Source organism: Berghia stephanieae, chromosome 3, assembly GCF_034508935.2.
Source record: "Berghia stephanieae isolate SIO BIC M18660-M18661 chromosome 3, UCSD_Bste_1.3, whole genome shotgun sequence".
NCBI classification, from domain to species: domain Eukaryota; kingdom Metazoa; phylum Mollusca; class Gastropoda; order Nudibranchia; family Aeolidiidae; genus Berghia; species Berghia stephanieae.
Window position 1 is genome coordinate 50317979 of NC_088362.1, and position 23748 is coordinate 50341726.

At 34.4% G+C, this 23748-nt stretch overlaps 1 protein-coding gene across 2 annotated transcripts in view; it reads left to right on the top strand.

Moving 5' to 3' along the window:
- The window catches only part of LOC144967935 (ATP-binding cassette sub-family C member 9-like), a 46484-nt gene that overhangs the window by 708 nt on the left and 22028 nt on the right, over positions 1–23748 (top strand). For both annotated transcript variants that reach the window (XM_078905727.1, XM_078905726.1), the window contains exons 2-21: positions 1016–1653; positions 2080–2259; positions 3316–3372; positions 3971–4195; positions 6217–6369; positions 7479–7634; positions 8261–8395; positions 9616–9778; positions 10577–10617; positions 10877–10975; positions 12351–12518; positions 13126–13456; positions 14781–14963; positions 15649–15754; positions 16427–16525; positions 16738–16822; positions 17912–17992; positions 18662–18799; positions 19580–19704; positions 20961–21021. In XM_078905727.1, coding sequence (XP_078761853.1) covers positions 1087–1653; positions 2080–2259; positions 3316–3372; positions 3971–4195; positions 6217–6369; positions 7479–7634; positions 8261–8395; positions 9616–9778; positions 10577–10617; positions 10877–10975; positions 12351–12518; positions 13126–13456; positions 14781–14963; positions 15649–15754; positions 16427–16525; positions 16738–16822; positions 17912–17992; positions 18662–18799; positions 19580–19704; positions 20961–21021 — 3153 coding nt within the window. In that variant the 5' untranslated portion in view covers positions 1016–1086. The remainder of the gene's footprint in view (positions 1–1015; positions 1654–2079; positions 2260–3315; positions 3373–3970; positions 4196–6216; positions 6370–7478; positions 7635–8260; positions 8396–9615; positions 9779–10576; positions 10618–10876; positions 10976–12350; positions 12519–13125; positions 13457–14780; positions 14964–15648; positions 15755–16426; positions 16526–16737; positions 16823–17911; positions 17993–18661; positions 18800–19579; positions 19705–20960; positions 21022–23748) is intronic.

Consider the following 23748-nt stretch of genomic DNA (forward strand, 5'->3'; position numbering starts at 1 on the left):
GGGTTTAATTTGTCATGAAGGAGGATATTTTGGGTTTGATCGGGGTTTGATCCATGACAAGAATGAGCCCTAACATTTGGGTTATCAGACCTGTTTATAAACACTCGCAATGGACTTGGAACAGTTTTGTTTTGTTTTTCTTTTTTTTTTTTTTTTTTTTCAGAGACCACTTTTTTTTTTAACGTAACCCTATCTAAAGATATTATTCACCCAGGGCCAGCCTAACCTCAAGGTCAGGTTGTATATAACTTCAATATAAAACAAGCCCAAGACATTACTTCAAATCTGAGTGGAATCATTGTTTATGAGGGGGAAAAGGAAGCGGTTAAAATGTTCAAAATATATATGTCTCTTGAAAATAATCTGACGTAGACGTGAGCTTTAATAAACGGTTGGCCAGGTGGTGGGACTGTCATAAATAGAGTAGGAAACTTCTCTCTATCATTGTCAATCAGATGATATTTTAATATCACTGAGAAGCCATTCTTTTCTGTATTATATAAAGCATCTTTAAAAGAGTTGAGCTTTTATATAGAGTAGTATCCTTTAAATGAATTAAATGTGCTCAAAGTGCTTTACAAATAGTCTGTGACCAACAGCAACAGTAACATGCAGAACGAGACATAACGCCTGCAAGGTGAAATTACAATTTTTGTCAGGCAGAGACAACTCTGTTAACGGCCAGGTACTCATTTTACACCTAAGAATGGTGAGAGAATGTGAGCAAAGAGCATTTTCCAAGGACTCAACTATGCTTCTGATCCGAAAGCGAATATCATACCACAAGACCACATAGCCGCACATTTACTATAATAATAATTTCAAGGCGAAAAATCTCTTTTGTAATGCCATATTTTGTGCTCTTCTAATCACTTGCAGAAGGCGGCCAACTGCCATACCAGCCAGACGTCGTGTCTCGACTATTGTTTTTATCATTGTCATTGTGATCATCATTGTTATTGATAATATTATTGTTGTTGTTATTATATTTCTTATTCTTGTCCTTTTATTACAGATTTTTAAGATGCATACATATCTCCATACCTGACACTGCTGATTGTTTCAGTTCCTGATCAGCAACTCACCATGGGGTTTTGCGGAACAAAGTCGGATGCTATGAGTGTGGAGGATGGAGTCATACAAAATGAGTGTTACGTGGATGTGCTGAACATCATCCCACACGCTGTTCTACAACTTGTTTCTATCTTCATTCTCACGGTGTGGAACCACTCAGTCATCGGTAAATTAAAAGTGAAGACATGGGTGCATTATCAAGGCCACGACCTGAGGTGGATCTGCACCTTAGCACTTCTCATTGTCACAGCCTTGGAAATTGTTGAAGGCATTTTAAGCGATGTCAATGATAGTGATGATTCCACAAACTACCACGCTTTTGTACCTCCGTGTATGGCATTTGTTGGTACCTTTCTTAGTATTGTATTTTACCACAATGTTGAAATGTGGAACTCACCCAGATTTTTGCTAGTTCTTCTGTTTTATTGGCCTTTGGCAGTCATCTTGAAGTGCCTGAAAGCAATTTCCATGTATCGTAATGAGTTTGTGTTGAGGCATCTTAAAGTGTGGCTAGTCATTCTTGACATTGTCCTGTACATACTGCTGTTGGTGATTGAGCTGAATGTTTTACGATGCCAAGTAAGTTACAACTGACATACTATTTTTTTTATTAGATACTAATATATTTGCTGTTCATTGAATATGTTATAATACACATTATTCCCCCAGCATTTTATATTGGACAAAATGAATTCAAATTGTTGATCAGAAAATTGTTCAGTCTAACTACAGTAAACATTCATTGGGGGAAATAAGTCAGTTATTACTGTTGTAATAGAAAGTACTTTTGATTTTGCAGCATTCCTTTTACAAAATTAATAACAGTTAATTTATCTGCCATTGTTTTGTGCGTTTTGGGTTAGAGTAGAGTTTTTGGATGGGGAGCTTACTTAATAATTTGTGAAAGTCTTAGTTTTATATATAATCTAGCTTATAAGTTATATACAAGACAATTTCTTAAGACTTGTTTATTTTTTTCTTCTATTTGTCACTATTTTTTAACAGAGATATTCATTTTTCAAGAAAAGTAGGAGAAAACGTCCTCCTGCTGATCTTGAAAACACACGATTCCTCCAGCCATATGTCAACTTCATGTCCAAAGCTGTGTATTGGTGGGTCAATGATTTACTCATCAAAGGTTTTAGACGACCCCTCAATACCAAAGACCTGGGGAAATTGCCACAGGTATGATTTTTCTTGTTGGTCTATTGATTTGTTACTAAAAAGGTAAAATTTTGTTCCATCCATCGCTCACTAATCTCATAACCATTTTACTAAAGGAATGAGAGTTTTATTTAATATTTGTAAGTTATTCTTTTTTTTCTTTCTATATTCACCACTCTTTTACGATAATCGTGGCATGTCACTTTTACTTAAGTAGAATTTCGTTGAATCAATATCTTCTATAATCAGCCCACTAGGATCATTTGTGATAGCCATTCATTTTTGAGACCAATGGCCGCTTCTTTATTTTCTATAGCCAAGAAGGCCTCTGAATGTACCATCCATTTCCAAGTCCAATCGCATATTGCTGAGTTCTGGTGGAAAAAACCCATTAATTCTATGTGCTTCAATTTCAAACTGATATCTTTAAATTTAGAGACCAGATCCTGAGCTACAAGGAGCAACTAAACCCCTTTGGCCCCCTCTTCCTCCCATTTTCTGTGCACATGGTTTAAAATTGGTTTAAAGAATATAATCGTAGCAATTAGTATGGGTCAAGTCTGGAATTTGTCTTTTTACTTTCAACTAAATTGACTATTTAAAAATTTTAAAGGCTGTATATTATTTTGGCTGTGAGCTACATTTATGAATTCAGGTCTATTTTACAAATTAACAAGGAAGCAAAAAAAAAAAAATATAAATATATATCTGCAGAACTGTCGATTGCAACATATGAAATGCTTTGTTCTGAAAAGAACAGGTTTTGATTATATTTCTTTCAAAAGATTTATTATCACCAATGGCCAAATTCTGTGATAAACATAATAAAGAGAATATTAAAGTAAGGAGCGGATAAAAGTATTATCGCCATTTGCACATTTTTTTTCATTGTCTCTGTTTAGTTTCTGCAAATAGGCAGATTGACCAATCCATATATGGGCTACTTATTGATTTCTTTATGTTCATTTTGATGTAATTTATTTATTTGTTTATATATTTATTTATAATAATATATTTCTTTGCTTATATATTTATATATTGTATATTGAAGATTTAATTTTTTTCATTTTTCGACAGACTGAAAGGTCATCTAAAGTATACAAGCAAGTACAAATGATTTTCGAAGAAGAAAAGGTGAGTAATGTGTGTCTTTTGGTATGATTTTTATTTCACTTGCTTTGATAAAAATGCTGCCAGTTTTTATTGAAGATGAGCATCCTAATAGGAATGCTGAGTGTAGATGATTATTAAGATATGCTGATACCAATGGAATATGTAATCTTGGATTAAGCTCAATATGAACTTGAATTTACAAGACGTCAGGACTTTTGTTCCATTATAAATGGCTTTGTTATTTTTGTATTCCTGCAAAATCACACAGCGAAAATGATATTAAGCAGCCAAGAGTTGAGAAAACTGGGTTGCATTACACAAACACCATATTGTGACCAATTAAAAAAAATTCCATATGCATCAATTTTTCTGTTTGAATTTTTATTCCAAGATCAAAGGATTGAAACAATTTTTACACAAATTTTGATTCACATCATTGCCAAATTTCCCCGATCTCACATTTAAACATGTTCAAAATTCAAATAAATTCAAGTTATTGTTTAAAGCTCTGCTTATGACCCGTTATATGTGAAAACTTTATTACATATACTTTTTATTATTATTTTCCGTCCTCCCCCTATCCCTTTTTTTCTTTTTCATTTCTCCACACATACACCAGTTCAAAGCCAATCAAAATAAGAGTATACCATCCCTGATGAAGGTTCTGATGAAAGCGTCATGGAAGATGATGTTTGCTGCAGGGTTCCTCAAGTTTTTTGGTGACCTTTTGACTTTTGTGGGACCCCTTCTCATCGAGGAGATTGTAAACTATGCCTATGACACTTACGACCCCATTGACACAAAAAACAAGTCAAGTACTTCTCTGAAGAATATGATCAATCAGGTATAGATTTATCTTTTACGAATTTATAAACAACCAATTAGCCCTTTTAAAGATGAGAATGTTTTTCAATCAGACCATAACTTCCCCCATCATTGATCCGGTCATATCTGTAGGCATAATTATTTTTTCTCAGAAAGCAATAAGAGTGATGAAACCAATGTTTCAAGATGAAGCTCTAGCACTGTTATTTGGCTGAAAACTGTTGTCGCCATGTCAGGTCAGAGTATATATTAACTCCACTTGTAAAAGCTTAATTGTTATAGTTTCTCAACCTAGTCAATACCCAAAGAGGACAATAGGATTTGTGATACGTTCGTTGAAACCTGCTTATCACAAGAAATTCCTGAGGTTTCATTACAATTTCATTTAAAAACATCTGGTATACCGTGATGTACCGTTTTGTAACCGTTGGTCTAGTTTCTACTTGTTTAAGAACATATAAAATTTGAGTGGAAATTAATGCTTTCATTGAGGGGAGTGAGTTGGTTGTTTTTAAAAAATCTACAATGTCCAAAGACATCCCGTGATTAATGGGACCAATACAGTCAATGATATTATCAGATTATGGACCAATTAACAAATGGCTAGGAAGTCGATACGGTGAAAAGTTGTTGCTTTTGTTATTGAGGATGAAACATGAAATGTGTTAGGCAATATGACAATATTTTTCTAACAGAGACAACAATATTAACGACCAGGAACCCATTTTGCACCTGAGTATGTTGAAAGAATGTGAGTAAAAAGCCTTTTTCAAGGACTCAACTATGTGCCACTCCGAGCTGGAGTGGAACCCTGGACCTTCCGGTCTGAAGACAAGGGTCATGCCACTAGCCCACCTAGCCGGAATGCCCAATATTGCTTGGCTTTCAACCTGCAGGCTAACTAAAGACTCTGCCTACAATTACCCCACTATGTACGAGGCTGACATTTCCTGACATGTCATTGCAAGGGCTAATTTGCCAATCCTACTATGGTCTCAGTCCAGTACCAAGACTAAAGTTGTTAATGACACTGAGACCTCTTATCTCCTCTCATTCTCTGTTTATTGGCTGGTAAACCCTCATTATCCAAACCAGGCTTCAACTCTTGGCTGTCTTTGACAGGAAACTTCTCAGCAAGAAATATATCGCTGCAAAATATGACATCCCGCATAACACTTTCTCAACAATTGTAAAGAACAGAACATCAGAAACAATTTCAAACTGCTTTTGTCATGCTAACTTCCACAAAGACCAAAAAAAAAACCCAAAAGCAACTCTGCCTCCTGTGCAGTGGTAGCCACAATAGCAAGAGCTTGGAAACCTTTTTTTCCAGTGGCTCATTATTTTCACTTGACACAGCGACTTAGGACTGACTACATTGTGATTGAGGTCAGCACTGAAGTCTCAGTTGATGCCATTGCTGTTGCTGATGTGGCGAGAGCACCATTGAGACCAATTTCCAGCCATGCCGCTATAGCAGCTATTAAGACGCTACACTGGTTAGCGCAACAACATCCTGACAGCTCTTCCTTATTTATTGTCATTGCTTGTGCTGAAGACAGGGTCTGTTTTGTTCCCATACGAAGCCTTTCCATTTTCACTCTTTCGTTAGTATTTTACGATCACCGGCTTCAGGCAGCCCTTACCGTTTTCTACTTTTCCGTCTATAAAATAATATCCTGGCCTTCAGAGACAGACCACAATAACTGCCTTTTTTAGAGTCCGATTGAGTGAAATGAACTTAATTTCAAAATCAACCATTTTAAGGGCCACAAAATCATCCAGATTGATTTCTCTTTGGGGTTTTCTTGCATTTTCCATTTGTTTCCCTTTCTCGTATATTGACATGACGCTTAAATTGACGCTTTATCACAGTCCCAATGATGTCAATATATCTGTCCTCAACTCATCATCATCATCATCATCATCATCATCATCATTATCATCATCCTCCATCATCATCATCATCATCTTCGTCGTCGTCGTCATCATCATCATCATTTTATATGGTTGTCATGATTTCTCTTGTTAATATTCCAGACACACACATATGTGGAGGTGGACACGTTTTTCAGCAATGGCTACATTCTGACAGTGGTGTTGCTCATCTGCACTCTTTTACACCACATTTTTCTACAGAATCATTTCTACCTGGTTATCAGGGAGGGAGTTAGGATGAGGACAGCTATACAGGTACTTATCTTTATTGGATACTTTGTATTGTGTAGTCGAAACTAGCAGCCTACTAAATCTTGTTTTATTTTTGACTTTGAGGTATTTTAGTTGACTGAAACTCATTACTCTTTGAAATGTTGATCCTTTGTTTTTTTATTGCTGATTGTCCTCTCTCAAGTTTTGAAATTGTGTTGTGTCATAGTTACCCTCACAGGTCTCCTTAAAATCCCATTTCAATGCTTTCCCATTTTCACTTTTTTAAACTTTATTTAATCTGTCATAGTATCTTTAAACCTTAAAAAAAATGTTTCTTTTGTTCCATCATTATTGATGTCAAAGTGAATATTGAAATTAATCATCAATGTGTAATCCATGTACAAAAATTGTCAGGGATTCTTTTTTCTGTCTTTTGTTTTTGTTGATAGCATGCTTCAAAAACTGCACAATTCATTCAAATGACTGTCAAGAATTTCTAGAATCTGTTCGATGCCTAGATGAACTTTTGAATAATCACTACTAATTCAATATTGCTGTCGACTAGTACAATTTTTTTACAATTCATATCTCAAACTTGGAATTCAATATTTCAAAACAATAATACATGTTACATATTTTCAATTCAGGAAATTAATATTTTATTCAAATAGTTAGTTTTTTTGTCATGTTCAAAATAAAATGCACTGGCGTAAAATCTATATAAATAAAAACAGGAAATATTGCTGATTATCACATAATAAAGAAAAATATGTTTGGGCTCAAACTGACATGGTTACAAAGAAAAGAAATAGAATATGATTTGACTGTTATTGTTTGAATCCCAATAACAAAACTAAATGGGGAATTCCATGTAATATGCAGGCGTGTTCCGCGGTTAAGCAATGGTTATCATTTTCTTTTAAGTCAACGCAGAGGTAATATTTTTATTTCTGTGAATGGTTTCATCTCGATTGAGAAGCCTGAAAGATAGAGAAATGCAGTAGTCTTCTGAGGATGCTAAATGGTATTTATTTGACCAGGCATTCCAGAGGATGTGCAGGTTTCTACTTTACTGTGGAGAAAGTTTCAAGCAATGCCTCTCTAGTAACATCTTATTAAAGTCAACCCAACTTTATCTTTACTCCCTCCAGACAATGGTATACAGCAAAGCATTGCGCCTCTCCACCCTGGTGCTCACCAATGGTTCTACCACTCAGGGACAGATCATCAATCACATGTCTATTGACTCCACATTCATTATGTACCTCTATTTCTTTGTTCATTATTTATGGGCTGTCCCTTTGCAGGTAAGTGGCTAGATATTTCTAGTTTAGACCACAGTCTTAGCTTTAAGAAATTTAATTAATTTTATCAACAACAATCAAAAGGTTTCTAACAATTGGAAGTGTTGCACATCAAAATAATTTATGTCAGGCATCTTTTAATCAAATAGGAGAATTGCGCACCTCTCATGCATAATGGACAAATATGATTATGAACTCTAAAGATTGTAATTATCAATATCTCCATGAGATACACCAATTGCTTGAAACCTTTATATTTTTTTATCTCAAAAACTAAAAAGTGATAACTGGTGAAACTGGTGTTACAATGTAATGTAGGCATGATGATATATCAATGGTTTATCCTGTCTTAATGGCTCTGTAAAGTACATTGAATAAAAAAAAACCTTTCGTATTAAACAGGAATAGTGATAATATATCTCCAAAACAAATTTCAATTCAAAGGGAATGGGTTGTTAAAGACATTTTATATCTGTCAGTATAGACCAGTGCGAAAAACAGTAACTAGTCAGATTGCAAGTGGTGGTGGAAAATACTATAAGTTCTAGAGATATAGTTGTTTAGATATAAATTATTCGAATAGGTAAGTGCCATGTCATGTATGTTACTTTTCTAACACTGTATCTCAGGTGCTGATTACTCTGTTATTGATGTACTACAAGATGGGTATTGCTGCTCTCATTGGAGGCTTGTGTGTAATCCTGGCTGCTCCTGTTATGTATATACTTGGGGTCCTCATGTCAAAATTGCAGAAGAAAATTCTGGTAGGTTGTTGTTGTTTGTTATTTTTAAAATCAATTATAAGCGACTAATAATTGTGAAGAGGAGTAGAGTCTGTTATAAAAAGAACAAGGAGAATAGAAGATTCCTTCATAGGGAGAGAGGTCTGAGGAGTTCTATATAGGCCCTTTTTTCTGTCTATTGAATTCATTATTAACATTTGTCAATTCCACATTGCCTTGGGCCTTTGCTACACAACTGAACCATTTGGTTATGCCCAGGACCAATTTGGGACTTGCCTGGGATCTTTGGATGAAATGGAGAGACTGATGACTGCATCTTTTTGCAGGAAACATATATTTTAAAATCTCATTTGTCATATCTCTGTAGTGTTATTGTTAGAAATTGATGATGGGACTAAGGCATTGCACTGTAGATCATGAGTTTTGAGTTCAAGCCCCGCTTCTGGCATTTTTGCTTTTATCATTGAGCAATATTATATTTTTTTTAACGCAATCTAGGAATGCCATGGTGATATCATCATGAAAACGGATACACACCTTTTCTTGAAAGGCACTGATATTCATATTTTACCAGTTTGAGTAAATGCCTTTTGGCAGGGATATTGTGACTGGGTCTGGATGGGAATTTTAGAATACTCTTATAATCTAAACCCTATTTATTATAACCCTTCTTCTTGCATAATTTTTTTTAATGCTTTATAGGAGACATTTAGGAGCAGCTTTTCATATTATACAGTACAATTTCCTGTTAGATACCTTTTTTGTACTGACTTTTGTGTAACTGCAGTTGCTGCTTAATTTACTCACACCTGAGAATAGAAGAGTGATATGCTTAGATGTGACCCATCGTCTCAAAATGGTATTATGTCAGGATGAATAGTACCCCAAAAAGTTAATTTAGAAATAAGATAGTATTTATTCTTCACCATAATGAAGAAATACGAACTCTAGGTTTGATGTTTGAGACTAAAAATTGAATTTCCAACACCTTGTTCATCCCGTCATAGTACCGTTTTGAAATCGTGGTTCGCAAATTGTGTTGCCAAAATCTCTGTACTGAGGCTATAGTCTTTTCATCATTATCATCCATCCAGTTCGGAGTTCGTGACCACCCTCAACCTTTCTTGTCCTTGTTATAAGATGAGACACTACACCCTTCAACTACTATTGCATGTTGTTGTTCATAAAATTGTCTATTAACATCTCTCACTGTGTAATGCATTTCTTTTTCTTCTGACCAGATCGAGTCTGACAAGAGGGTAAAGAAAATCAACGAGATGATCCAGGGAATCAAAGCCATTAAATTGTTGGCCTGGGAGAGAGGATTCTTTAACTCTGTCATCGCCACTCGTAGAAAGGAGTTGTATCACTTGTGGCCTTGTGTCATTTGTAGGGCTTTTGTCGGTAGGTGGCTCATTATTGCTGGTTTGGTTTTTGCTTCTAAATGACAGCAGCAGCTTATGCTGTTTTGACACTCAAAAATTCTGTTTTGACGAAAAACGTAATAGTTTTCCCCAAGAGATCAGTAACAGCAAGGCAACTCAGGCTTCAAAGGCCATATTACACTGTTGTCACTGCACTCATGGTAAAGAAAAAAAAACCCACGATAAGAGACGAAAATTATAATATGACACATGAAACTAAGGGGTGACTTCCGTTTGTGAATTTCCAATGTCATGTCGGTAAACATAGGATTTATCAATTGAAAATATGTGTTTAAGAAAAAAGCCAAGATTTGTACCCGCCATATCAATCGTACAAATACACAATACTATGTGCAATCTTAAAAGTTTATAGTTTGTTGGAGAGAATTTAGTGAGAAGTTATCAACCATCTGGAGCTAGACAACTGCAATTTCATGTACAAAGGAAAATGTTTTGTACTCTTATTGCTAGACTTTAGTGCAGCCTTTGACACCGTTGATCAACGTATATTAATCCATTGATTGAAAAACCAATTTGGAATCTGCGGTGCTGCATTTAAATGGATAAAATCTTACTTGGAATTTTAATCAGGTGAATGATTAGAGAAATTATGCTTTTAAAGAAATTTGATTTATCCTGTTAAAGTGAAAGTATTAATGCAATACAGCATTTTCACTGTGACTTTGCTAATTTGATATTACAATTATATCATTTTCACTCTGCTTTTATTATAAGGTACAATTTTTATAATATTCAATTAAATTATTTCCTTTTTCAGGCTTTTTAGGCATTGCCTCACCTGTGGTTGGGACCTTAATGGTAAGCTTTTATTGAATTAGCCCTTTTAAAACATCTTACATTATGACAAGATACAATCTGTATTTTTTTACCATTTTCATGTTCATAAAAATAGGCATTATAATAAGATTATTACCTTGTAGGCTAGTAAGAAAAATGGGTACATATTTTTTCATTTCAAAATTCAAAATTTAATATATAAAGCATTGGTAATACTGTATTGCTATTCAGAGGTTTATTTTGCAAAAGTGTGATTTGTGTATATTTCACTGCATTACAGACATTTCTGCTGTATCCCGTGTTTGAAGATCAACCTTTGGCAGCTGGAGCTGCTATGTCAGTCCTAGCTCTACTCAATCTATTGCAAGGTCCATTACAGGTCAGGATTCTTTTTTATATTAGTGACTTATTTGAGTCTGTGACAAAAGCTCGTAATCCTTTCAAATGTCACAAGAGAAAATAAACAATGTGAGCTTCTATATTGCATATATTGTGCCGCTGTGTGGTTCTATGGTATGACATTCGCTTTCGGATCGGAAGGTCCTGGGTTTGAGCCTCGCTCAGTGCATAGTTGAATCCTTGGAAAAGTCTCTTTACTCGCATTCTCTCACTGTACTCAGGTGCAAAATGAGTACCTTGCCATTGACAGCGTTGTCTCTATCAGAAAAAATTGTAATATCGCCTAACAGGTGTCATGTCTTGTTCTACATGTTACCTGTTGCTGTTGGTCAGGACCCTTTGTAAAGCACTTTGAGCAAATTTAGTGGATATTGCGCGATATAAAAGCTCAAGCTTTTGTACAATATCCTCTAAATGTGACCCATCGCCCTAAAATGGTATATTGTCAGGGTGGTTTAGATACTATAAGAAATAAACTTAAAATCAAGAATATAAGATTTGGGTCATCTTAAAATAACAAAATCTAATTTTTCTTTTCTGTTCTTGTCATTTTGGAGTATTTTTATTGAGTAATATCCTTCCATATGTTCAAAGCATATAAGATTAGAGAAACAGACATTTGTGAATGTGGAGAGGGGAAGCAGAATACCACACATGTTTTGCTGGACTGTACAAATAAAGTACAAACAATAAGCAAAAGGCGACCATTTGGTCTGAGAAGACTACACTAAAGTCGAAGCTCTATGGGTCTCAGCACGAGCTTGGGAAGACCACAGCATTCCTGCATCCTGTTGACCATCAGCCATCAAGACATCATGGGGGGAAAGAAGAAGGAGAAGTAATCCCTTCCAAAGAATAGAAATAATTTGACCTAAAACTCTTTAATACCCTTAAAAGGAGTTTTGATTTTTTAAATACGTATTTTACTGTTTTCACTAAGAGAGCAGTGACAGCGACAATTTGGAGAAAATACGATTTGAAAGATATTCAGTCCCACAGTTAAGACTTTCAGCACTGAGGCTATATTCACATTTCTGTCACAAAATGGCTGACACCTGATTGAAGCAGCATGAGAATGACAAGCTAAGACAATGCAACATTCGAATTCGTCGCAAAATCTCAATTAAAATACCCCCCTAGGGCCAATTGAATGTTCTTATGAAAGAAATGATACCATTGGTTCAATTTATAGTACTTTTGTTGATTGTAGGATTGGATTACATTATTGTTTTTGCCCTTGACGACCAGCTGCACTGTGCGGCCATTGGCCAGTAGCACAGATTCTGCTGTGGCCGCACAGTGTGACCAATGGTGCTAAAAGAGTTAAGAGATTAATTTTGTATTTCTGTCCCTAGATAATGACACTTCTGTCAGCAACCATTGCCAATGCAAGAGTCAGCTCCAAAAGACTGATGCCATTTTTACTGGCAGAGGAGGTGGGAAGGTCCCACGACTCACTGCCTAGTTTTTCCAAATCTTGCAGCATTGGGTTTGATTCTACTGGTGCATCGGGGCACGCTACTGTAAGTTGGTGTAGCCTTGTTGTCCTTATATTTTATCCACTTAGTAAAGTAATGATAATGATAACAACAACAATGATAATAACAGCAACATTAAATATGATGAGTATTATTTTTATTATTATTATTATTATTATTATTATTATTATTATTATTATTATTATTATTATTATTATTATTATTATTATTATTATTATTATTATTATTATTATTACCATTGTTTTTATTATTATTATTATTTGTATTATTATTAGTGTTTTTATTATATTATTATTATTATTATTATTATTATTATTATTATTATTATTATTATTATTATTATTATTATTAGTACTATAGTAGTAGTAGTAGTAGTAGTAGTAGTAGTAGTAGTAGTAGTAGTAGTAGTAGTAGTCATTGTCCTTGCTTCTATAAATACATTATTATTATCATCATCGTGATGGTGGTGGAGGAGGAAGAGGTAGATAGTCTTAGTTTTCAGGTTTTTTATATCATATATTGATACAATATCACCCAATGTGTCTTAGTGATAAAATTATGTCTTGACTTACTGATAAAATTATGTCGTGTCTTACTGATAAAATTATGTCCTCTCCTTCACCACCTTCAGGCAGACAAGTTGGATTCTATGGTATCCCTGGATGGCAAGCTGCCAGCCATAGAACTCCAAAGCCTGGAGAACAAGTCCTGTCTTAGCGTCTCCAATGCCAGTGTTAAGATGCCTTTGACACCCACTCACTCACGGCACAACAGTGGCTCAGGTGACATTTTCAGAGGAGGAGCTAGCACTGTTGGGGGCGCCCACAGCTTGGGTCATGTGTCCAACTTGCTCTCAGAGAACGCTTCCAGTAGTAATGAATTGTTGGATGTGAAGTGTTACTCCAACAATCTACATCGGAAAGCTAGTGCACCCGCTCTTGGGGGACACCTGCATACATCGGGTATGTATTTGAACGAGGTCGATGTTACCCCTCAATGTGTGGATAGTGGAATGCTGTCTTTTATTCATTTTTCTTTTTAGTTATTCTAGATATGGAGTGTTCGCTTTAGAGAGGTCTTCTAGATGGACATAAATAAATTTCCACGAATTTAAAAAAATGTCCACCGCTTTTTAATTGTAATTCATTTATTTTCACAGATGGTCATACTTGATCAAATGTCCATTTTATTTAGTACAAATAACCATTTGGTGCCCTTTTTTTTGTTATAGCAGACCTATATAATCCAATATTACCAATAGACTTACTCTTCACACTCAAGTCAAGTGGAATGGTGTATATATTTATATAAAATATATATATATATATATATATATATATATATATATATATATATATATATATATATATATATATATATATATATATATATATATATAAAAAAAATACCTGGACCATAGTTTGCTGCCATACATCCAATCATCAGGCATTAACAATCTCAGTGTTGCTTTAAAGTGTGATAAAGCAAGACAGGGTAGTCACATGGCACTGGACATCTAACTGATTAGGAAACAGAGGTGCTAACTTTTACACAGATGATTAAATAAAAACAAAAAAACAACAGTTTTTAGGGGTTCTTTGTTTAGAAAAGCGTTTTACTAATGTCAAGCTGAATAGAACTGACACTTTTTGTGTGTGTGAAAAAGTCAAGCTGTGGTAATCATGGTGAATTACCAATAGCGTGACGATCATAAACTTGGCCCAAGTGTTATTTCCTTGGGTAAGACACTTGAAACTCATTTCCTTGCTTGATTCAAGTTTGAATGAGTACATGGCTATATGAAGTGAAGAATATTATAAAAGTGAAAGTTCAAATGATATAATGCTTATATTGTATGAAATGGAAATTTGGTTACATATGTCCTGCTAAAGGGGAATATTATTTATATTATATTGATTGCAGCTATGTGGTCTTGTGATCGGAAAGTCCTGGGTTCGAGCCTCGCTCGGCGCATAGTTGAGTCCTTAGAAAAGACTAAAATGAGTACCTGGCCGTTAATAGTGTTGTCTGAAAAAAAAATGTATTATCGCCTATAGGTGTCATGTCTCGTTTTTTATGTTACACGTTGCTGTTGATCAGGGACCCTTTGTAAAATGCTTTGAGCACATTTAGTCGATATTGCTCTATATAAAAGCTCATATTTTTTTTTTAAGGGGAACATTATTAGCATTGTGAAGTTAATGGAGAGGAGTGAAACTAGAATTGCTTTATATAAATGTGCATATAAATCAATGGATGATATCAGATGCTTTATTTTTAATTCAGGAGAGTCGAGACGTAAACGTCACAGCAGTAATCGTTCCATGGATGAAGATGACACAGTAATTGCAGATGACCAAAACCTGTCAGAGATGCACAGCTATATAGACGTTCAGGCTGGGTTTTTCTCATGGGATTTGCCAGGAGAGGAAACGGTTCTAAAGGACATAAGTATTAAGATTCCTACCAGTAAGTCTGTTAGAAGGATTTGTTTACCTGTTTATGACTGTAAGGTTATGGATTCATGTACCTTGAAATAGTACGAAGATATCTAAGAGACATTCTGTCTGATGGCACCTTGTTCTACTTTTATTTTTACCTTGCAATGTGTAATGTTGATTTTGAACTTTATTCCATTCTTATTTTTGTGTATTTACCTCAACAACGCCATTCTCTCGTCTCTCCGTCATCTCCAGTGTTTCATTTGTTGTGTTTTATTGACAAAGGGAAAACCTGAAATGTTACATTATCTGTCTTGTTAATTAAATGGAAGTTGACCATTGTTCTCCATTTTTACCAAGAGTGTTGTAAAACTAATGTAATTGGCTTCAATTAAATCCTCAGTTGTAATCATTATCACTGTTTTATAGATGAAAATGTTTCATTTTTCTTTTACCTTGGAGTTTATAGGTAAGTTTTAACGATTTAAAGGTATGCCATGCACAACATTGAAAACCATGAAAATAGCCTTGAAAAACCCTGAAAAAACTTTGAATATATTTTAAAGAATAGGTGTGGAAATCCTGTTATGAGAATAATGATTTGTTTAATATTGAATCAATGGCTTGTTTTAATAGTAATTATATAAAGTTAACTTTTATTAACAACATGACAACTGACAACATTACTTTGTTGTTACTTTGTTGTATTCCAGGCAAGTTGACAATGATAGTAGGTCAAGTAGGTTCAGGCAAATCTTCCCTTTTGTCGGCCATGTTGGGAGAAATGACACAGGTGTCAGGGAATCTACATAAATCCAGGTACTGGTTTGGATTGCTTCTCATTCAAAAAGTGTATTAGTTTGCAGATACTTAAACTTAAAGGTCAAAATACATAAAATCTGTTATCATGATTTATTATTTATAAAACGAGTCATGCACCATTTATTTTCTGCTTGTATTTACGACGTAGACCATAAATTATTTAAAGATTATTGCATTTGTATTCAAAAGATGGGATGGTATCTGGTTAATTATCCATAGAAAATAAACACTGTGCTGCTTTATTATATATATATGTATATGTATATCACGGATCCTATTATTTCAAAATGTTGCATGAAAACTTGAGGGATATTTTAAAATATTGTCGTCATAATTATGATTTACAAAATTTCAATCATTGAAGAATTATTTGATTGAAACGGTTTCATTTTTAACATAGATCAAAATTGTATCATCACGTGAATTTTCAGATTTCCATGATTCGAAAAGAAAAAGCCTTAAATGTTAACATGTTTAAGAACTCCCTCTTTTGATATGTGATCATGTGATCATAAAGAATTTGTGGTATTGAAAAAGTGACTTTGTAAAATAGAAAGGAAATTATACTGAATGTTAATGACATGGCATTTGGTTTAGTGTGAAGTATAATGTGAATATTATAAATCATTGATGACCTTCATTATGAATATCCTTTCTTTTGTCATGTAGACTAGGTGGAAGCACGGCCTATGTGTCTCAAAAGTCATGGATACTCAATGCAACCCTCAAAGACAACATCCTTTTTGGAAAGCCATATGTGTTGAGGAAGTAAGTATGTGGTAGTGATTTTGGTGTATTGCTGGTATTATCTGGACCAAAATTCTTTTCTTAAATAAAAATCATGTAGGTCTGAAAACAAGAGTTATAACTTTTTGTTATTCGTTGTTGATTTCTTTTTTGTTTGTTTTTTGTTTGTTTGTTTTTTTGTGTGTTTTTTTTAAAATCAGTGACAAATTTCAATTTACATTTTTGATCACCAGATATAAAAGAGTGGTGGCAGCCTGTTCCCTACAGATTGATATAGACCTATTACCTGCTGGTGATAATACTGAGATTGGAGAGAAGGTAATACACATTTTGTGTGGGATAATTTAAGATTGTCATAGCACTGTGTTTCGAATTGCAGCGTACCTGTGGGAATGCCTGTATTGGGAATGAGTTTGGAATTCCAAACACACTTGTTGTGGCATCCTTTCACCATACCCTTCAATTTTAAGAAACTGACTTCAAAAGATTGAGGCCTAATGGTTTTATTTCATAAATTACAAGTGTGAACTTCAAATTAATTTGCATCAATATTATTTTTTCCACAATATTTGAGTTGAGTTGCCTAGTATTCTTTTACTATTGTATTTAACCAAAAATAAACTGAATCGTGCAGGTGTGAACAATTTTTTTTCTTTTCTTTCTTCCTATGAATAATTGGGGCCCAGTGTATAAGACATTGCACTTACACCCAGTTCTGGGTTTGAGTCATACTGTCAGCATCTTGATGTTCCCGATCAAGAAATTAATCCACTATTCATCATTTTGCTCTGATGCCTCGCTTATATTGGTCTTTTATTTTGGGGGGGGGGGGGGGGGGGGGGGGGGTGGTGGTTTGGAGATAGATAGCCTGACAATCATAAAAGATAGATTTTCATTTTTTTAAATTTAAAAGTTTTATTGAACAAGAACCTATTTTATTCTATTGATTTTTGAAGGGGTTAGTAATAAGGCTATCTTATGGCCATTTTCTTCCAAGTGGAAAGTATAAAGTGAATAGATGTGTTTTTATACCCCTTTGGATGAATGCAAATAGCAAAATCATTTAAGCTAAATTCTGAACGCTATTTGATGGTTAAAAGAATTCAGGAGGTCTCCAATTTTACCATTTTGCATTTTTTCCATTGCATTAAGTACAGTTCGTCATGTATAAATACATCCTTAAATTGTAGATTTATTCTTATAATATCCATCACTCCTGTAGGCAGGTACCCACTTACACAAGAGTACCTCCATTATTCATTGGCTTCTGAAAAAGGACAGGTGTCAGGGATCAGCCAATTATATATATTTTTTTGAAAAAAAAAAGCTTAGAAGAAACCCATTTATCCCATTTCCATTAATTGTATATGTTTGATTGTCTTACTCACTATTTTGTATTTCTGACAGGGAGTCAATCTGAGTGGGGGACAGAAGCAACGTGTGGCTTTGGCTAGGGCTCTCTACTCAGATGCTGAATTTGTCATCCTTGTAAGTTGGCCCAATGTCTTTGTCCTTGAATGAAATAATGTGTTTCTGCTCTAACCCTGGCTGTGATATGTTTGGCAATAGGGAAACAATCAAATGTTTAAAAGTTATTTTTTGTTTTCTTTTTGTTTTTATATTCTAGGAGATGAGATTTATCTCGTTGCAAATCATCATTTATTTATTTTATTGTTTATACTTACTTACTTACTTACTTACTTACTTATGGATTGTTTCCAGCACTGGTCCTTGTAGGCCCTCTTCGCCAGACTCTTATTTCTTCATCGTCTTTGTGATTTAAGTTTCTTCCGGTTTTACAATCTAAAGCATATTTATAATTGCATATTTTTATATAATTGTAAATTATATTTTGTAATAATTTGAATCTGGTCTTCTTGGTGTGGATTTTGTACTTTGGTCTGAATGCGACATTAAGGGGATCTGAGACAGGGCACGTAGATAGATTGTCTCAGGATCTACTTATCATTTCTTGTTTAAAAACGGATCCCTTGTATTTATTTTAACTTTTTGCTTCTTTGTGGTTTCATTAGCACATCGAAACTATAATCTATAATTCTCTCATCATTTCCGTTTTACTACTATTTCTATGACCTAAAAGAGTTGTAAAATTAAAACCTGTGTAATAGACCCAGTCTTTCGATTATATTCATCCAGGATGATCCATTGTCATCTTTAGACAGTCACGTGAGTAAACACGTAATGGAGGAGGCCATATTGAAAAGACTAGTCAGGAGGAACAAGACTGTTGTTATGGTAACACACCACCTACAGTATTTGTCCCATGCACATCAGGTAGGATGGGGTTAAAAAATCCTACTACTAACTACTTATTTGTTTACGTTTAGACAATGTTAGGGAAGCTAAACAAAAGTGGTTCTTCACACCCAATAGGCCCATGGAGCTGGAGTTTATCCAAGTTTCTATAGCGTGAAATGGGCAAAGCAATTGCTTGCTATCTTTTGTACAGGATGTTAGTCTATCACAAAGTACTTTCTGCAAGATCTAACATACCCAGCTATTCTACTTTATCTGGGATCAATCTCAGTCCCTTTGCATGTGATGCGAGTGCTTGCTGTTGCTGCTAATAGGTGAAACTTTAAAAGGATTTTTCAACAAGACAATTACTTGTTTACCTGTGGTAATGAATTGATATCTGGTGGTCATGTGTTTCTAATTGCATTGATAAAATGGTGGACTTATATTAAAATCATTTCAAGACTTGAGCTTGAGATTTTATATAGCGCAATATCCACTGAACGTGCTCAAAGCACTTTACAATAGGTCCCTGGCCAACAGCAACATGTAATATGTAGGACGTGACATGGCACCTGTTAGGTGATATTACAATTTTTTAGGACAGAGACAATGCTGTTAACGGTCAGGTGCTCATTTTACACCTGAGTACGGTGAGAGAATGTGAGAAAAGAGCCTTTTCCAAGGACTCAACTATGCATCGAGCGAGGCTCGAGCCCAGGACCTTCACATCCAAAAGCGAGTGTCATACCACAAGACCACATAGCCAGACTTATTTTTTGTTTCAACAATTTTCCAACATTTTACTCTCTCTTATAGGTAATAGTCATGTCGAATGGGCATGTTCATTTTCATGGGAAGGTATCAGAGGTGAAAAAGTTTGACCCCGACCTTTACGAGATCTGGAGAAAAGCCATCCGGGAGGCTAAGGCAGCCGAGTTAAGGTGAGTAAGGGAAATGACTTTGATTTACTTAAAGAAGGTAGTTTGGAGTAGTCATCGGAGTTATAGTATTAGCGTTATTATCATTCTAATATGGTATTTTATTAACCCTTTACATGTGGGTTTTCTTTATTTGATTTCTTCCTAACCTGAAAATATAGCTTACAGTGAGTAGTAAGCCTAAGTCACATGGCTGTATTGCACTCTTAGTAAAACTGGTTAGCTCAGCATGTATAACGATAAAAGTTATTGGAAATTTCTTGATTAAGAATAAATCAAACTACTCAATTAAAGGGTTAAATTATAATTATTACAAAGTAGTCTTCAGTTTACTGACATTTTCATCTATTGATTAACATAAGTTTCAACCATTAACATAATTTTTATTTTTTTCATTATTTTTTTTTCATCGTAATTTTAAAGAAGAAAAAGAAAACAAAGCATGCTGTGATTTTGTGCTGGAAATAAAATATTAAATTATTGAAATATTCAAAGTGATATGAACTGAAATGTTAAAGATGCCATAAAATATGAATTATACACGCACACACACACACACACAAACACATGTGTACACACACATACACACACAAACATACATAAACACACACACAAACACATACAAACTGTTATGGTTACAAAACGAAAAAAAAACAGCAAATGGTATAAAATAATAATGATGGCTTAAGTGCAATAAAGAAGGAAATCAAGATTTTATTTAAAATTTTCTCCTTTATCTTTCCTTTATCCAAAATCCTTTTCTTCAACAACATAGCTTATATATAATCCAGATTGTGTCTCAATTATTGCTGTCTATACTGGTTTTTGGGTGTCAAATTAGTAAAGAAAGACATTTTATAAAAAGTTAACCTTACTGACATTTTCATAGATATTCAAATATTAACTATATGGTGAATAATGTTTACTAGATGATGATCAATGTCATGCTATTAACATTTCTACAACGCCTTTTTATTTATTTAATGTCTAAATATTGTCTTACAACTTCAAGTTTTCCAATAGGTTTTTGTTTTTATAGAGTAATCAAAATTCAAATAACTGCACCATTTTCTCTCAAACCATCATATATTTCCTATTTCCCTCCTCCTCGTCCTCCTCTTCCTCCTTGCCCCTCCTCTTCCTCCTTGCCCCTCCTCTTCTTCCTCTACATCGACGGCTTGTGCACCCTGCCTTCCCAATGTATAAATTCTATTGTAATCGTCTCACATCCACCGCTCACTCATCCTCGCGGCTTGTAGTCAAAAGCTAGAGTCTGGAGATTGCCTGGGGCTGGAGAGGAAGCACAGTGGAGGAAGTCAGGTAAGCAAGTCATTGTGTGTGTGACATGGCACACCATGCAATATGCCTCTTGATCTGTGATACTGGCCTTATTATTCCACCACATCTACCAATCCTGCTTGCTATTGTACTGTCATGCCACTTGTTACGTCATCCATGATATGAATATCTATACCGTATGGTTGAACGCAGTCTGTGCCTCGTGTCATAAAGCATTACTATTCTCTACATTGGTCTGATTTGGGTTTTGAGAGATATAATGTAATTTAGTAATAAGCCAATTGTAAATGTGTTTAATTCATATGGCATGCTTTAAAGCCCAGAAATGATTGCCATTATTATAGTTTTGTAAAGTGGAGTAAGTCAGGTTATTGACTGAATCCTAGGATTGAGAATATTACTTGCATAATGGTAAAAATAGACTCTAATACAGATTCTTTGCCTGTTTTGATGATGAATTTGGTGCCCAAAACGTTCACATGCTGTATTGTTATGTACTTCAGCCTAGTCATTTTCAATCTTCGCTCGCCTTGCTAACTGTGCTGAATTTTTGCATTTTCCCAATGGAAAATTTTAATTTTTAAATTTGATTTATTGATTAATTTTAAAAAATATTGATTACTTGTAACAAGTTTGTAAGTATTTATTTGGTCATCAATTATTTGGTTTTATGAATCATATCAATATTTTCATAACAAAAGTATTTCATGTAAGTCAAATTAAGTTGGTATAAAGAATCTTTTTGATAATTATATTTATGAAGGGGTTGGTGTATATTGTGAAAATTCAATTTCATGCCCTACGCAACTTAAAGCTGGATCATGCTTATAACTTGAATGCTTATAAGTGAAGACTGAGGTGATGGTTCTGAATTGATTTTAGAAGGAATCTTTCCCTTTCAGCATTACAGCCCAAATCAGTCTTTGACAAGGTTGTGATGTTAGTCATCAAGCTGAAAGGTGACATAAAAATCTTCTGTGTTCACTTTTAGGGTTGACATTTAATAGGAATTTATATTTCCATCCTTTAATATAGCGCAAATACTTTTGAGCTAAAGCAATTTGTGTCTTAGTTTTGTAACAGCCACAGTAGTAATCACAGATATGATGGTATTACTTAATTAACTAAGGTTGATTGAAAGTTCTATTGGAATTGTTGACGACTCTATGCTGTTACTTGCTGTGTATCATGTGTGTAGTTAGTGTGTATGGCTGCTGTCCTAAGTAAGTTTTGTGTTTCATCTGGGTGTTTGGAATATTTAAGGTTTAGGAACAAAGAGTAGTAATAGACCTGTGTCACGAAGCCTAGGACGTTTATTTCAGTTTCTGTGTCATAGAATGGACTCTATGATAATGGGGTTATTTAGGATTGTTTTGGGTGGAGTCTCGAGTAAATAGTTTTAAAAAATGATATAGATTGTTCAGACACTTGTATGGATGAGACAATGACTATGTTTATGCTGTGATGAAAGCAGTCAATGATGATGACTAGTTAGTCGGGGTATCAAATATCTAATATACCTCTATTCAATGTTGACAGTCATCTTTTCATGTTCTACCTCCTGGTATCAAGATTCTGAGCAATACTGAGGCCTTTAAAGATAATCTCAATTCGTTTTCATGATTGTTTCAAGCATCCATTTGACAGTTATAGACAATTTAAATTCCTCGGGAAATGACAGTATGTGTGTTTCTCACGAAATACTGTGTTCTTGTCAGATTCATAGCTTACTATGTTGAAAGCATGTAAGTGTGTGAGTTACTCGTCATATTGAGCTACATGCTTCTGTCTAGGATAGTTATATGCACAGAAAGCTTTCACTGTGACTTTCTCTGATGCAGGGAATGGCAACAAGATACCGACACTATCAGACACTATAATTGTGATTATTTGTTGACTGCTTGGCTTTAATTGCCTGTCTGCTGTATTGGTGACTTGTGTAATAAATATCACATATATATAGCACTTATCCATAGTTTTACTACTATACTGCAAACACCTTAAAATATTTATAATCCCCGTGAACAACATACATTTTAACATTGTTCAACACTTGCAGCTTTTTAGGCATTCGTACAATTTTTTTTTCTTCACATAGAACAGAAACGTTGTTTGGCATAAGAGAATTTTTTAGATTTTTATGTCTTATAGGATGGGTTAGTTTAAACTCTGGGGTCCTGTCTCAAATGCGAAGCAAGCTGTATGCATTACTAAGGTATCCTCAAACCATTTCATAACTTTAAAATTCAAGAATCAAAAGCCATATTATATTAACATTCAAACAATTAATTTAGTCCAACACAATTACACCAAACATTTATGTATATACAGGATGATAATTTGGGATGAACTGACTGTGATACAGTTGTAGTAAGAGATATGGGTCGGTAATACAATTACAATGTCTTTGTCTTTAACAAATCAGTATATGCAATTACCACTATACAGCTAATGCGAAGAAGAATTACCACTATACCAAAGACTCACCAGGGTGCGATAAATTGTAGGTGATGAAAGACAAATCTGGGCTTGTGGTGCCTTTATTTTGATCTTCATTTGTTTTATTCTTTTAACTGGAACTATAGAGTAACATAAAACTATGTTTTAATGTTCTAATAATGGTTTTTGAATGACAAAAATTGTAGCTTACTTCTTGCAATTCAAATTCATAATAAGAATTGCGGGGGATGTTTTGATATGCAATATATTTTTTTTTTATGGAGGTGGGGGGAGGAGAGGTTGATTATC